Source organism: Mandrillus leucophaeus, unplaced genomic scaffold, assembly GCF_000951045.1.
Source record: "Mandrillus leucophaeus isolate KB7577 unplaced genomic scaffold, Mleu.le_1.0 Scaffold1194, whole genome shotgun sequence".
Lineage (NCBI taxonomy): Eukaryota > Metazoa > Chordata > Mammalia > Primates > Cercopithecidae > Mandrillus > Mandrillus leucophaeus.
This window is the reverse complement of record NW_012100254.1, coordinates 59,174-74,483: the sequence shown is the minus strand read 5'-3', so window position 1 is coordinate 74,483 and position 15,310 is coordinate 59,174. Positions and strand designations below refer to the sequence as shown.

The following is a 15,310-nucleotide window of genomic DNA, read 5'->3' as shown; positions in this document are numbered from 1 at the left end:
GAGGCTGAGGCAGGAGAATGGCATGAACCCGGGAGGCGGAGCTTGCAGTGAGCCGAGATCGCGCCACTGCACTCCAGCCTGGGCGACACAGTGAGACTCCATCTCAAAAAAAAGAAAAAAAAGAAAGAAAGAAAGAAAGAAAAACTATCATATCACCTCAGCCCAAAGAGAGTACTCAAGAAAGCCTAATTCTATTCCCTTGTGTCTTTTATTCTCCTATTGCCTAGTTAAGAAGAATTCTTCTTTTAATTAGCAATTTACTATTGGGCCTAAACTCATAATGTGATATTAATCAACCACATTCACTTTTAATAAAGATTTTCTTTCCTATGAAATGTGTCTAAATTGAATGTTACATACTTAATGAGCTTTCACATAGCTCACATCATGAAAATGTACCCATACCATCCAGGAAACAATAGATTCATAGCCAGCATCATTTCTGTTCTTTGGTGTTTAATACAGGAACTCAATTCTACAGTATCTTTTCATCTCTCTAGAAATCACCTGCCCACCACCCCCTGTTATCTACAATGGAGCACACACCGGGAGTTCCTTAGAAGATTTTCCATATGGAACCACGGTCACTTACACATGTAACCCTGGGCCAGAAAGAGAAGTGGAATTCAGCCTCATTGGAGAGAGCACCATCCGTTGTACAAGCAACGATCAAGAAAGAGGCACCTGGAGTGGCCCGGCTCCCCTGTGTGAACTTTCCCTCCTTGCTGTCCAATGCTCACATGTCCATGTTGCAAATGGATATAAGATATCTGGCAAGGAAGCCCCATATTTCTACAATGACACTGTGACATTCAAGTGTTTTAATGGATTTACTTTGAAGGGCAGTAGTCAGATTCGTTGCAAAGCTAATAACACCTGGGATCCTGAAATACCAGTTTGTGAAAAAGGTAAAAACCCAATAAGGGGAAAAGAAAAGGAGAGATTTACTTAATTATTCTTGTTTATTATCTCACACCCAAAACCGCATCATGGAAAGAGGCAAGAGGGGCACAGATTACTTTCCATTTCTTCCATCCTGTAATAGATGTTCTCTGTGGTGTGTGTGTTCATGCGAATGCCCACTTGGATCTGGGATCTATTCAGGGTAGATAATGAGAGAGCCTTCTTAAAGAGCAAACAGCATTCAGTGGTGAATTTGAGCTTCATGATCTTTGGCAGCAGAGTTTCAGATTGTCTGTCCAATGTTGTACACTTAGTGTTCTTCAGTAGAAATTCCTCCGTGTTGGTATTTATGTAGGGAGTTTTTCTCTTCAGGCTGCCAGCCACCTCCTGGGCTCCACCATGGTCGGCATACAGGTGGAAATACGGTCTTCTTTGTCTCTGGGATGACTGTAGACTACACTTGTGACCCTGGCTACTTGCTTGTGGGAAACAAATCCATTCACTGTATGCCTTCAGGAAATTGGAGTCCTTCTGCCCCGCGGTGTGAAGGTACTTTCAGTTCCAGAGTTGTCCTTCTCTTTGATATGAGACATCTATAAATACTGTAATTCCATCCTTGCTTCTCCAGAAACATGCCAGCCTGTGAGAGAGGATCTTCAAGAACTTCCAGTTGGTTCACGTTTGGAGCTAGTTAATACATCCTGCCAAGATGGGTGAGTATGAAATGTTCTATTCTGAGAAAAGGTCTCCACCTCGTTTTGTGGATTAACTCGACCTTCAACTTGTCTTGGTGGAATCCTTTAGAGGCTCCTCATTGTCACATGCATGGAGAATATGAGGTTCCAATGGCCTAACTAGCAACTCTGACTCTTCAGTCCTCTCTTGACATGGAAAGGGCTTTGCTTAACTCAAAAGTAGTTTATTTATTTATTTTTTTTACTTGGAGGACCAAGAGTTTCAACTCCTCTCTGCCAAAGTTCTTATTTAGAAGTCCCTTTGTGCATGTGGTTTGAAGAGATGTGATATTGGGAACAGGAAATGCATTATAATCTGTCTCTCTGTAGGTACTGGTTGACTGGACATACTTACCACAAGTGTCAAGATGATGAAAATGGAATTTGGTTCAAAAAGATTCCACTTTGTAAAGGTAAGTTAGAAAAAATAAAAGCCTGACCATGGTAATGGAGGACTAGAGAGGGCAGGTTGCTGAAGAACTAGTCTACCACTGCTTTGGCAGTCTTAGGGATCTCCTTCATTGGAGGTTAGATATGAAAAATCTTATGGTGTTGGTCAGCATGGACACTGAGAAACATTGTCAAGTAGAAAGTATTTTCCATGCGTCTGCTAATTTTGCTAATAACAAAATACATAGCCCATATTCCTAGGTCATGGGAACATAGCTGTATTTCTTTCTTCCTTTACACTTTATTTTCTGAATGTTTATGGAGTATATAGTACTCATATAATCACATTGAATAAAGTTGTTTTTTAAAAAAGCATAATCCATATTCCAAAATTTAAGTTATTTTTTGTTATGTGAAATATATGCAGTTGCATATTGTCATTTGTACCTGAATGAAGACCGCTTACCTTGAGGTAGTAGCTGAGGCAGAATTCCCTAAATCTCTTCCGCAGTTATTCACTGTCACCCTCCACCAGTGATTGTCAATGGGAAGCACACAGGCATGATGGCAGAAAACTTTCTATATGGAAATGAAGTCTCTTATGAATGTGACCAAGGATTCTATCTCCTGGGAGAGAAAAAATTGCAGTGCAGAAGTGATTCTAAAGGACATGGATCTTGGAGTGGGCCTTCCCCACAGTGCTTACAATCTCCTCCTGTGACTAGCTGCCCTAACCCAGAAGTCAAACACGGGTACAAGCTGAATAAAACGCTTTCTGCATATTCCCACGATGACATAGTGTATGTTGACTGCCATCCCGGCTTCATCATGAACGGTAGTCGCATGATTAGGTGTCATACTGATAACACATGGGTGCCAGGTGTGCCAACTTGTATCAAAAAAGGTAAGATACTTGAAGAAATAAATTATGGGATGTTGTACAGAGTAAAGAAAAAAGGTTTTGAATCTGCACTTGACATTCTGCCTAAAGAAAAGCATCTAAGAGCTAAGGCCATTATATTGTTTTACAAGATATCTGCCTTTTCCTATCTTCTCACTTGATTGTTTGTTTTCTCTTTCCTTTCTCAGTGTATTGAGCAATAAATAGTACATGAAAGGATAATGGCTAACTTCCAAATTGATAGAGTCTCCAAAACTGTTATTCTTATGACTTTAGTATAAGAAAAATGCACATACATTTTTGGCAAATGATTGGCAGTAATATTGCTAATAATTTGATATTTAAGGCTATGTTGCCAGCCAGAAAGAGAACTTTGGGTGTTCTGGAGAATTAATTGGCCCTCCAACCCATTGAGTTGTCTTTCTTGTCATTGTAGTTATCATTTGGCAGCCTTATTCCTGTCCATGACTATCTACAGCAGAGGCTGCTGATTGGCGACCCAAGAATTGGAACTCAGCTCCACAGAATGGTTGTCTTTGGCCAGCACAGTAATCTTAAGTGAAACCCATCTTCAGTGGAAGATAAATAGTGAGCTTGTGAGCCAAGAGAGCCCCCTTTGCTTCCTGGCAAGGCACCAGTAACTTGACCTGAGCAGTGGCTGCCACTTTTAGAAGGACAGGGGCTCTCTGACTTGTCGTATCTGGTGGCTTCACTTCCTAGCTCTCGTAGACATTTGAAGGTGTAACCCTGTCTGCTATTTAAAGGGAAAAGAAAAGAAAACTGTTGGCTGATGGATTACCATTGTGAACTATATCCGTTAATGTTTCATTACCTTATTTTTTAACACTTTTCTTCAAATCATGTTGGCTGTCAGTAGGAAATGCAGGTCTCCGTCCAGTGTTGCCGGTCTGGGTGGAATGAATGAGTGTTTCTGGACACCAGTTAGTTGGTTTGTTGCCTCTGGCCTTCCTGTATCGCTATCACCCAGAAACAGTGCAGGCTATGTGTTTCTCTGTGCTGAGTTAAAGACCCTTTCTTATTGGTGTCTAAGCCTTCGTAGGGTGTCAGCCTCCGCCTAAGACCCCCAACGGGAACCATACTGGTGGAAACATAGCTCGGTTTTCCCCTGGAATGTCAATCCTGTACAGCTGTGACCAAGGCTACCTGCTGGTGGGAGAGGCACTCCTTCTTTGCACACATGAGGGAACCTGGAACCGACCCGCCCCTCATTGTAAAGGTGCTTTGTCTATTTTTTATTCTTATTTTTATATCAAATTTGTGCCAAAGTTGGGTACTTTCAACTTAAAATAGCCAAAGAAATGCATTAATTGCCTCATTACATTAAATGCTTTAATTAGATCAATACAGTCATTAATCTAAATATTTCAAAATAATAAAAAATGTCTCAGGCTATAGTCTATCCGGTGAATGACCACTTATGTAGTCATTTACACATAGAAAGTTGGAGTATGTCTGTAAATTAAACAACTATAGCACGGATTGTATTTATACACTGTAGTTATAGTTATGATAAGTGGGTATTTGGTAAAGTACCAATAAAAAGCACAGCAATCTTTTGAGAATATTTACTGAGCGTTGGTGGGATTATGGGTACATTTTTATAAAAGTTTCAGAAAGTCATTTTCATTATCATAAACAGTGCTTATGAAATATGACTAGTAAATTAGTATCTAGTATTTGTTGATCACTTTTTACTCTATGCCAGACACTGTGCACAGCACCTTACATGCATTATTTCATTTAGTCTTCATGAGAGCCACATGAGGTTGGTGCCATGATTATCCATGTTTCATAGATGAGGTTTCAGTAGCATGGAGAGATTTAGAACTCACCCAAAGTCACACATCTAGGAAGTACTAGAGCCAGGCTTCAAATCCAAGATCTCACTGTATGAGTCCATTCTCACACTGCTAATAAAGACATATCCGAAACTGGGTAATTTATAAAGGAAAGAGGTTTAATGGACTCACAATTCCACATGGCTGGGGAAGCCTCACAATCATGGTGGAAGGTGAAGGAGGAGCAAAGGCACATCTTACATGGTGGCAAGCAATAGAACATGTACAGGAGAACTGTCCTTTATAAACCATCAGATCTCATGAGACTTATTTAGTATCACAAAAACAGCACAGGAAAACCCACCCCCATGATCCAATGACCTCTCACCAAGTCCCTCCCATGACACATGGAGATTATGGGAGCTACAATTCAACATGAGATTTGAGTGGGAACACAGCTAAACCGTATCACTCACACTAATGAGGACTATACCGAAAAGATGAAAGAAATGAGAAAGCATACACTTGTATGAAGAATTAGAGAGCAAAACTAGAAGCAGAAAAAAAAACGGTAATTCAGAATAATTAGTAATATTACCAATTCAGCCCTCACCATTTCTCCAAGAAGCCATTAAAATTATCCATCACTGTTTGGATAGAAACTGAAGCAAAAACTAAAAAATACAATCTGGCTTAAATTACCCAGAGGTTATTGAGATAGAGGGCTGACAGTAAAAGATTGTGTCGAGGATATTGTCTTATCCTATTTCAGTGCAGCTTTCCTTACTGAGAGTGAAACAGGTTGGTTTTGTAAATCTTTCTACTAAGGGAAATCTCTGTTTTCTTGGTAAAAGACCAAAATTTGACTGTGCTTGAATTAGATTTCTTTAATTTCAGAGGTAAACTGTAGCTCACCAGCAGATATGGATGGAATCCAGAAGGGGCTGGAACCGAGGAAAATGTATCAGTATGGAGCTGTTGTAACTCTGGAGTGTGAAGATGGATATATGCTGGAAGGCAGTTCCCAGAGCCAGTGTCAGGCAGATCACCAATGGAACCCTCCCCTGGCGGTTTGCAGATCCCGTAAGTACCACGGGCTTCACCGCCGCTTGTAACTGGCTAAAGGAGAGAAGAGAGTGAGGGTTTCCCAAAGTGTGGAGAGTCCTGGGTTTTAAATTGACATCGGTTTGTGACCAGTGGTATAATTACAGAGGAACTTGAAGTCGGTGGTCTATTCTAGAAAAAACACAGCTTGGCCAGGTGCGTGACTCCTGCCTGTGATATCAGAATTTTGGGAGGCTGAGGCAGGAGGATTACTTGAGCCTAGTACTTTAAGACCAGCCTGGGCAATGTAGTGAGACCTGGTCTCTATAAAAAAATAAAAATAAATAAATAAATAAAAAGCCAGGCATGGAGGTGTGCAACTGTGGCCCCAGCTACTTGGGTAGCTGAGATGGGAGGATCACTGCAGCCCAGGAGGTCAAAGCTGCAGTGAGCCGTGATTGCACCGCTGCACTCTAGCCTGGGCAACAGAGTAAGACCCTGTCAAAAGAAACAAAAGGAAAGGAAGGAAAAGGAAGAAAAGAAGGAAAGAAAATAAGAAAGAAAAAGGAAAAGAAAAAACACAGCTTTCTTAGGAAGGGGAAAGTGAAGAAAAGAAAATAGAGAGAAACACTAATTTAAAAGGAGCAAAAATGTGAAACCAAGCAACCTGACATTTTGAAAGGAGTTGCCGCATAGACCACCCTACATGATGAATCTGAGTTAATAAGTGCTTACAATTTGACAGGGAACAGAAATAGGTTAAATAACTAGTTGTTACAGTTAATATTTGCATTCTAACCTGAGAAATCTCTGATTATAAAGTTGAGTATTTTGGTTTTGTCATTGGTGAACTCCCCCAACCTACTTAGAGTGGGAAAAAAAAAAAAAAAAAAAAAAAAAAAAGCCCAGTGAGTTGTTATATAAAAAGCAAGTGGGTATAACTCAAGGTTCCAATACATCTTTTTTATCTGTTTGTTTTTTAAAAAATGGAGACAAGGTCTCATGATGTTGCCCAGGTTGGTCTCAAACTCCTGAGCTCAAGTGATCTTCCCACCTTGGCCTCTCAAAGTGCCAGGATTACAGGCATATGCCACTGTGCCTGGCTCCAATACATCTTTTAAATCGACTTGGAAGGGAGCTAGAGTGTTGATTTCTGGGACACTACCATGAAACATGGGGCTACATTGAATTATGACACTAGACTGATAATCATTTTCATGATTTTGTATTATTTTTAGGTTCACTTGCTCCTGTCCTTTCTGGTAAGTCTTCTTAAATACTGGAAGAAAAGCTCTTATAATGTTTTTTAAAAAATTGTAATGCTAGAAGTCTTATATCCTATCTGACGATAATATTTAACTCATAGGGGATGTTCTTTTTTTGGTGTTTTAAAGATATTTCAATGTACATGTCACATTACAAAATGTTACTTTGGCATAGAGTTGGATAAATTATTTGAACAGCCAGCTCTTTCTTCTTTTTAAATTGATACTTTAGTTTTTATTAACTCTTGGTCTTTGGCTTGATTTGGTCTGTTGAAATAGGCAGGCTTCTTCTGCTGTAGTAAAATATATTTCACAGCTGAGGGTTCAATGTTGTTATGCAAAATTATAAGAACCTGGTATCCTGTGCTCCTAATTTCTATTCTTGAGATTTCTCTCTTGTCACCTCAGTGACAAGATTGTTACTAATAAAACTAAAAGGAACAGAAAAACTCAGTGAAAAGTTGACTGGAACCTTGTGGTCATATGCTTGGTGCTCTAGATTAAATGTGGACTGGGTCAAATCAGAAAAACCTTAAACTCAACTATGATTATTCAGGAATTCAGTGTTTATGTCCAAGAAAGGCTAAGTATGAGTCACATAACATTTTCCTCTCCACTAGCAATAGACCCCACAATCAGCTCAGAACAATGTAGGTGATAGTCTTCTGGCATTTGATACTTGCTGGATTTTTCTTCTAGGTATTGCTGCAGGTTTGATACTTCTTATCTTCTTGATTGTTGTTACCTTATGCATGATATCAAAACACAGAGAACGGTAAGTTCAGATGCAAATGCATGCTTGACCAACATGCACAAATGGTTTTGGCTTCTTATCTGAAACTAAACACAGAAGCACAAGTTATGTGAAATAAATACTGCAGTGTGATAACTAAATGAAGTATCTCGTGCTATACAAAAGGAAGACTTTTCTGTAGTACTTAAGAGATATCAAACACTTAGCTTATTTTATTGAATGATGTTCATTCAGACAGGATATTGTAAATAAATCTAGAGAATAGGAAAAAAATCCCAGTGGGAACAACTGCAAATATTTTGGTGTATTCCTACCTGATCTTTTTCGTATATTTTTTCTCTCTTTAAACTGAAATTTTGTCATTTTCATCTTCTGTCTTGACTTTTTCATTTAGACTCATGTTTATATTTTTATGTCTTTAAGTCATGTTTTCAGTTACTAAATAGCATATTATTCTACTCTGTGTATTTATGTGTGTTAAGTTGCTTCCAAATTTACTTTGATAATATACAAAGATATGAGTAACACCTCTGGCTAAACCTTTTTTCACACTCATTTATTTCCTTAGAATAGATTTCTAGAATTACTAAAGATAAGTGCATGAGCATTTAATATACTTGATAACTATTGTCAGATGACTTGCCAGAAAGTTTGTTCTTAGTAATAGTTAATGTACCTGAATATGTTGTGTTTCTCAACCCCTTTTCCTGCTTCATTGATTTGCCTGTTCTTCCATTACAAACCACTTTGTGTTTAATTAATACTTTTATGTTATTATATCTGGTAGGGCAAGAATTCACACTACAATTTTATCGGACTTTCCTCCTGTTCTCTTCTGTTTGTTCCTATAGGTGATTTTTAGAATCATTTGTAATTTCAAAAAAATTGTGATTACATTTAAGTCGATAGATTAATTTGTGAGAAACTGGCATCTTTTCTGTAATGTCTTCCCATTCAGAAACATATTAGGTCTTTCCATTTGATCAAGTAATCTTTTCTCTCCATTAATCATTTTCATGATTACTTAAATATTAACTGTATTACTAGGTTTCTATGTTTTGGTATGTTGTATTTTCTTATCCAGAAATTAGATATATTTTACATATTATTTTTAATTATTTTTAAACATCTGAATCCATTGGGAATTTATTTTATGGTATGGTAGCTGAAGTAAACCTACTTGTACTTTTTTTCTCTATATATTCAATTTTTTCAAAACCTATTTTGAGTAAACCATCCCTTCAACATTGGTTCGTAGTTTTCTTTATCAGATAAAGCACGCTTATTCAATTCTTATGTACACTGGGGCTTATGTCAGAGATATCTGACATAGATATGCAAGATAGATCATATTCCACTGATCAGCCTGTCTCTTTGAGCCAGAGCTACTCTATTAGTAAATGTAGCTTTATAATAGCTTTTTCTGAGATATGTTCCCCCTCTTTAAAACTATTTTGAAATTTTCTTCTATTTATTTTTGCAGATAGGCTATAGAATTATTTACACCGCAACTACACCTCCCACACCCTAGAAAAATAAAATAAAATGTTAGATCATTGATAGGAAGTGCCTTAAACGTACATATTTATTTGGGAAGAACTGACCTTTTCATGATATTCACTATTTCCTTCCAGAAACACCAGATGACTAATTATTCAGATGTTTTGTTATATCTCAGTTAAAATTTAATAGATTACTTCATATAAGCTACATAGACATAAAAGTATCTTATTTTTATTGCTTTATAAATAGAATCATTTTTGGTTATGTCCTATAAGTAATTGCAAATGATATCTAGGAAAGTCTATCTTTATACAATCATTAATTCTAATAGCTTTTCAGTGAGTTACCCAATCATCTAAGTAGAAAACTGTATTTTCTACCAATTATTATTATTGGTAGAAATAATTTCTTCCTCATATCTACTGATTATACATTTTCCTTTATTGGTTTTTGTCTCATTTTACTGAGAAGAATTTTAAGGAAAATCTTCAATACTATTAGGGAATGTTGGCATATTTTAACCTTTATTTTTAATATAAAGCCTCCTGTGTTTTATCACTAAAAATGATACTGCATCCTTTATTCTTTTCTATGTTACAGAAAGTGTATTTCTAGTCACAAATGTTGTTTTTCCCTATTTAAAATCACTGAAAAATCTTGTTTCCCTTCTTTAATATATCTTTTATATCACTATAAATATTTGCATACGTTTTTAAAATACAAAAGTAAATATGCTTGTTGTAGCAAATTAAATAGTTTATAAAGAAATTGAATAGTCTCTTCCACTGCACAACTGCTGCTGCCTTCAAGTCCAACATGTTAAGTTGATAGATATCAGCGATTTGCTGTAGACATTTTCATATGTTGCTCTATCTTATATATACATGCATGGCTTTTAAAACATTTGAGCAGTAATGTTAGAGAAATAGAAGTCACGTGAAAAGAGGTAATGACCACGTCCATTCATTCTTTTCTTGCACAACAACAGCTGAGTGCCTACTATGTCTTAGCACTATACTAGGCTAGAATAACAAAGCCTAGTAGCATATGGCCTCTGTCATCAAGGAGGTCACAGCCTGGTAAAGGAGGACAAGCATGTCACTAAACAAGTACCATAAAATAATGTCGCCATGGTGAATTATATGATATTTGGTGAGGATGCAAAGCAAATGGTCAATATTTGGGAGTTTTAATCAGGAAAAGTTTCAATGTGGAAGAGATGTTTCCAGTGAGCCTCAAGAGAGTGTAGACAAGGAGAGAAAGGCATTCCAGACAGAAAAAGCAGTTTGAATAAAGGCCCAGAGGCTTGGCTTTCCATCATGTATTGTAAGAACTACATAACCCATTTGAAATGGCTAGGAAATTGTGTGTGTGATGGTGATTGAAGGTAAAAGTGGCATAGCTTTAGGTGGAGGCATGCCATTAAAGGAAGAAAAAAAAAAAACTCTGACACATAAATCTTGTGGAAGCTATAGAATACTGATATGTGCAAAGGATACTTTTTCAGCAAAGCATACCGTCAGGTGTTGGCCTCGGATGTTATATGTGCATAGGTTCGTGAGTCTTTGTGCATGCTAGTGTTAGGGTGGATAATCCAATGAAGTCTTACCAACTCTCAGGTAGCTCAGACTGGGGAGATGACAAAGTCATGCCACCTAAAACATGTCACCAAAAAGCTTCAGCAAAATTCATTTAGTGTGCCAAGTCCTCTGGATCTATCATTTACCCTGCCACCAGTGCCATCTGATGCCATGGCTCAGTTATGTAATTCCTAGTCTAGGCTCAGACATGAAGGGGTTGCACTGAAACTATGTACTGAGGGTATCTACAACCTGGGCAGTTTGTTCTAGGCTGGGGGCGCGAGGGTAAGGGCTGCCTATGGGGTTCTGGCTGTGCTGTACAGTTAGCGTGTACTTAGAGTGTAGAGTTTACCAGAGTGTGTGCCACACAACCCTGTTTTCATGAATGACTTCAGAAAAAAAAAAGGGTGTTCTATGGCCAATAAGACTTGGACATACTGCACACTGTATTTTTTTCTTGTGGAGACTCACAAGGACCATGAGAATATTTAATAAGAGGTTCTTTGCTATCAAGAGGACAGGATTTCCAGGACTTGGTGACATACTGGATGTGGGGAGAAGGAGGCACATAGAATGGCTCACATGAAGGTGATGACGTGGACTCCCTGACTCATTAAAAGAGGAGGGGGGCAGGTTTGTGGGGGAAGATGAGGAGTTCGTTTCTGACCTGTTACTTTGAGGTACTCATGGTTTAGGGTTGGGAGAAGGATTTGGACCCAGGTGGGTGAGACTTAAATCAAAATGGAAGCTGTGGGACCAAAAAGGACAGAATAGATAAAAATTGGGATAAGAACAGCCCTCAGAAGAACAGTAATGTTCAAAAGGCGGAAAGTGAAAGAAGAGAGGCAGGGGGAAAACTAGGAGAGAGTAATGTCACAGAATTCAAGGAGAAAAGGGTCTCAAAAAAAATAGGGATGTCATTTGCAGGGCCTTCCTCATAGGAAGTCATAAGATAATTTCAGCCAAGAGTAATTAGAAACGTAAACACATAGAAAATACAGTCTCTATCTCTTTCCTTCATGCTACTGAGTTTGCTCTCAAGAGCATTGCATGTGTATAAAAATTTGCAAATTTGGGGAATGCTTACAAGTGCAAATGATTTATAATGTTCCAGTCTAATTATTGTTTATTAATATGATTATATCATGTACTATACTTAAGTGCCTCAATTGATATTAACCAAACATACCTGTTGAACCAGATTCCTAGGTGTCATTCATTTGTTTTATTTCCATTTGCTAACCCACTTCAATTGATTTTCCAATAATTGATATAGACGTTTGAGTAGCCTGAAATGCTTTTTGTAAATGAGATGAGTAATCATTTAAAAATGAATGTCTAGTGACAATATTAAATATTTTTAAAAGCCATCTAAACCTTTGAAAGATACTATGCTATTCTTTTCTAGTCATCTAAGATATTGTAACAAAGTTTAAATCTCACATCGACTTAAAAATTACTGTTTTGTAATCTTCTTAACGTATCTCCTATACACGAAACTCTTCAATATTGTAGTGAGTGACGTGGTGACAGTATCCTTAGCGGTATTCTTTCTTCCCCAGTAATTTTGTATTACCTTATTTCAGAGCTCTACATGGTAGTATAATCACATTTTATTGTCTTTTAGTAATTCTGGCAAAGTGGTTTTAGAAACACTATGAAATATATGTACTTTCAAAGAAGGAAAGTAAAAACATTCTCTTCAAACTCGTTTAAAGCTTTTAAGTTGGACTAGAAGATTGAGTCCCAAAAGGGCAAAGTTATGATCAAATTCTAAAATAAGAACGTATTTTTGCTTCTTTTCTTCACTTTGGAAGTTGTAGTTGTTAGTCATTAAGCGTCCTGGTTCTAGGGTAAAGCTGTCTAGTGTCAGCCTCTGACTTGAACACTTACAAGCCTAGATCATTAATTTTTTATGTGCCTTTCCAAAAAAATGGAATTACAGTGTTTACACTTCATAGGATAAAAACAATAAAAATGAAATCATCACAGAAAACCAAACATTGCATGTTCTCACTTATAAGTGGAAGTTGAACAATGAGAACATGTGAGCACAGGGAAGGGAACATCACACACTGGGGCCTTTCACCGGGTGGGGGGTCGGGGGAGAGATAACAGTAGGAGAAGTAACTAATATAGATGACAGGTTGATGGGTGCAGCAAACCACCATGGCACATGTGTACCTATGTAACAAACCTGCACATTCTGCACGTGTACCCCAGAACTTAAAGTATAATTTTAAAAAATGAAATCATCCACAAAAGTACTTACCATGTGTTGGGAATTATGGAAAGCAAACAACTGCTACATTGAATCATAGTCAATGAGTAAAGATACTACTTTTTTCTTCTTCTGTTTAGCAATTATTATACAAATACAAGCCAGAAAGAAGCTTTTCGTTTAGAAGCACGAGAAGTATATTCTGTTGATCCATACAACCCAGCAAGTTGATCAGAAGACAAACTGGTGGTATGTAATGAAATGGAGATATTATTAATTTACAGATAAAATTTCCTTCAACTTGTATTTATCAATAAGCATAGCACTCATGGTATATATACGTGCTTCTTACTATTGCACAAGTCTTCAGTAATCATGCATAGCAGTTGTTCATTTACCTACTTCATATTGCCAACTAATGTTCCAATTTTTTTAATCCATTCATCCATTCGATAAATATTAAACTAAATAGCAAAACAACTAAGAATAAAATAAATAAGATGATAAGCATTATATAGAGACATAATAAAGTAGGCAAGGGGGATAAAGAGAACAGGGTGGTTGCAAGGGAAGCTCTCATAAGAATGTCGTTTGAGCAAAAACTCAAGGGAAGTAAAGAGGCAGGACCAGGCATGGTGACTCATGCCTGTAATACCAGCACTTTGGGAGGCTGAGGCGGGCAGGATCACTCAAGGTCAAGAGTTCGAGACCAGCCTGTTCAACACAGTAAAACTCTGTCTCTACTAAAAATACAAAAATTAGCCAAGTGCGGTGGTGTGCACCTGTGGTCCCAGCTACTTGGGAGGCTGAGGCAGGAGAATCACTTGAGCCTAGGAGGTGGAGGTTGCAGTGAGCCAAGACTGTGCCACTGCACCCCAGCCTGGACAACAGAGCAAGACTGCATCTCAAAAAAAAAATAATAAAATAAAATAAAAGGCCATGTGGCCATATGGGGGAGGAGGATTCCAGAAAGAACAGTAGGTGCGAAGGGCAAAGGCCACAAGGCAATTTGTGCCAGCTGTGTTGGCGGCACAGCAGGGAGGCCAGTGTGGCCTACAGTTGTAGAGATGAAATCAGAGAGATGGAGGTGGGATGCGGGGGAGAGGATGATCGTACAAAGTCTTGCTATGTCATTGCAATGGGATGGTGGGCAGGAGAGGATGATTGTATGAAGTCATGGTAAAGAGATTGGTTTTTATTTGGAAGCTTTTAAGGAGAAGAGCAACACATCCACCTTAACTGCTGTGTTAAGAACAGACTGTAGGAAGCCAAGGGTGGAAGATAGGAGTCAATGAGGAGGCTGCTGCAATCATCCAGGCAAGAAATTGTCAGTGGCTACCACCAGGCTGTGAGAAGAGGCCAGATTCTGCATGCATTTTTAAGACAGTGACAATAGGATTTGTTGATAGTTTGTATCAGAATATGAGAGGAAGAGAGCTATCAATAATGACAGGAGGGCTTTTGCCTAAGCAACTGGAAGGATAGAACTGCCATTAATTAACATGATTGAGAATGCAAACAGCAGGATTGGGGAGAAAAATCAGGAGTTCCACTGTGGAGATGTTAAATGTGGGTGTCTAATAGACTTGGCAAGAAGACAGCTGATGTACAAGTCTGTATTTTGGGCAATTAGTCCAGGCTGGAGATACAAATTTGGGCTTTGTCATTGTGTTGATGTGCATAACAATGAGACTGAATAAGATCCCCGAGGAGAAGTCAAAGAGGCTATAGGGAAAAGGAAAGGTCCAAGTATTGAGCCCTGGATCCTCCAATGTTAGGAGTCATGGAGTGAGAAGGTGCCCACTAAGGAGTGAAGGAGCAGCCTCTGATACTATCCGGAGAAGAACCTCAAAGTCAGGTGAAGAAAGAATTTTAGGGAGGAGGGAGTGATCAACTCTTCTGTTCAGTGTTGCTGGTAGGCCAAGAAAGATGAGCCCTGAAAACTGACCATTGAAATTCAGTAGCACAATTTTTTTTAAATTTTTTTTGAGACAGGGTCTCGCTCTGTCACCCAGGCTGGAGTGCAGTGGTGTGATCTCAGCTCACACTTCCTGGGTTCAAGTGGTTCTCATGCCTCAGTTTCCTGAGTAGCTGGGATCACAGGCGAGCAGCACAAAATTTGCTGGTGAACTTGACAAGACAGTTTTGGAAGAGAGGAAGGAGGCAAGAGCCAGACTGGACTGAGCTTAAGGGCGAATGAAAGGAGAGAAATTTCA

General features: G+C 38.3%; 1 protein-coding gene across 3 annotated transcripts in view; it reads left to right on the top strand.

The window, feature by feature from the left end:
• The window catches only part of CR2 (complement component (3d/Epstein Barr virus) receptor 2), a 38,997-nt gene that overhangs the window by 20,994 nt on the left and 2,693 nt on the right, over positions 1-15,310 (top strand). The window contains exons 10-19 of one of the 3 annotated variants that reach the window (XM_011966825.1): positions 501-908; positions 1,276-1,452; positions 1,532-1,616; positions 1,968-2,050; positions 2,539-2,931; positions 3,980-4,165; positions 5,625-5,810; positions 7,010-7,033; positions 7,736-7,811; positions 13,235-13,343. In XM_011966825.1, the coding sequence (XP_011822215.1) occupies positions 501-908; positions 1,276-1,452; positions 1,532-1,616; positions 1,968-2,050; positions 2,539-2,931; positions 3,980-4,165; positions 5,625-5,810; positions 7,010-7,033; positions 7,736-7,811; positions 13,235-13,325 (1,709 nt within the window). In that variant the 3' untranslated portion in view covers positions 13,326-13,343. The remainder of the gene's footprint in view (positions 1-500; positions 909-1,275; positions 1,453-1,531; positions 1,617-1,967; positions 2,051-2,538; positions 2,932-3,979; positions 4,166-5,624; positions 5,811-7,009; positions 7,034-7,735; positions 7,812-13,234; positions 13,344-15,310) is intronic. The other 2 variants (XM_011966828.1, XM_011966836.1) reach the window with 2 other exon arrangements.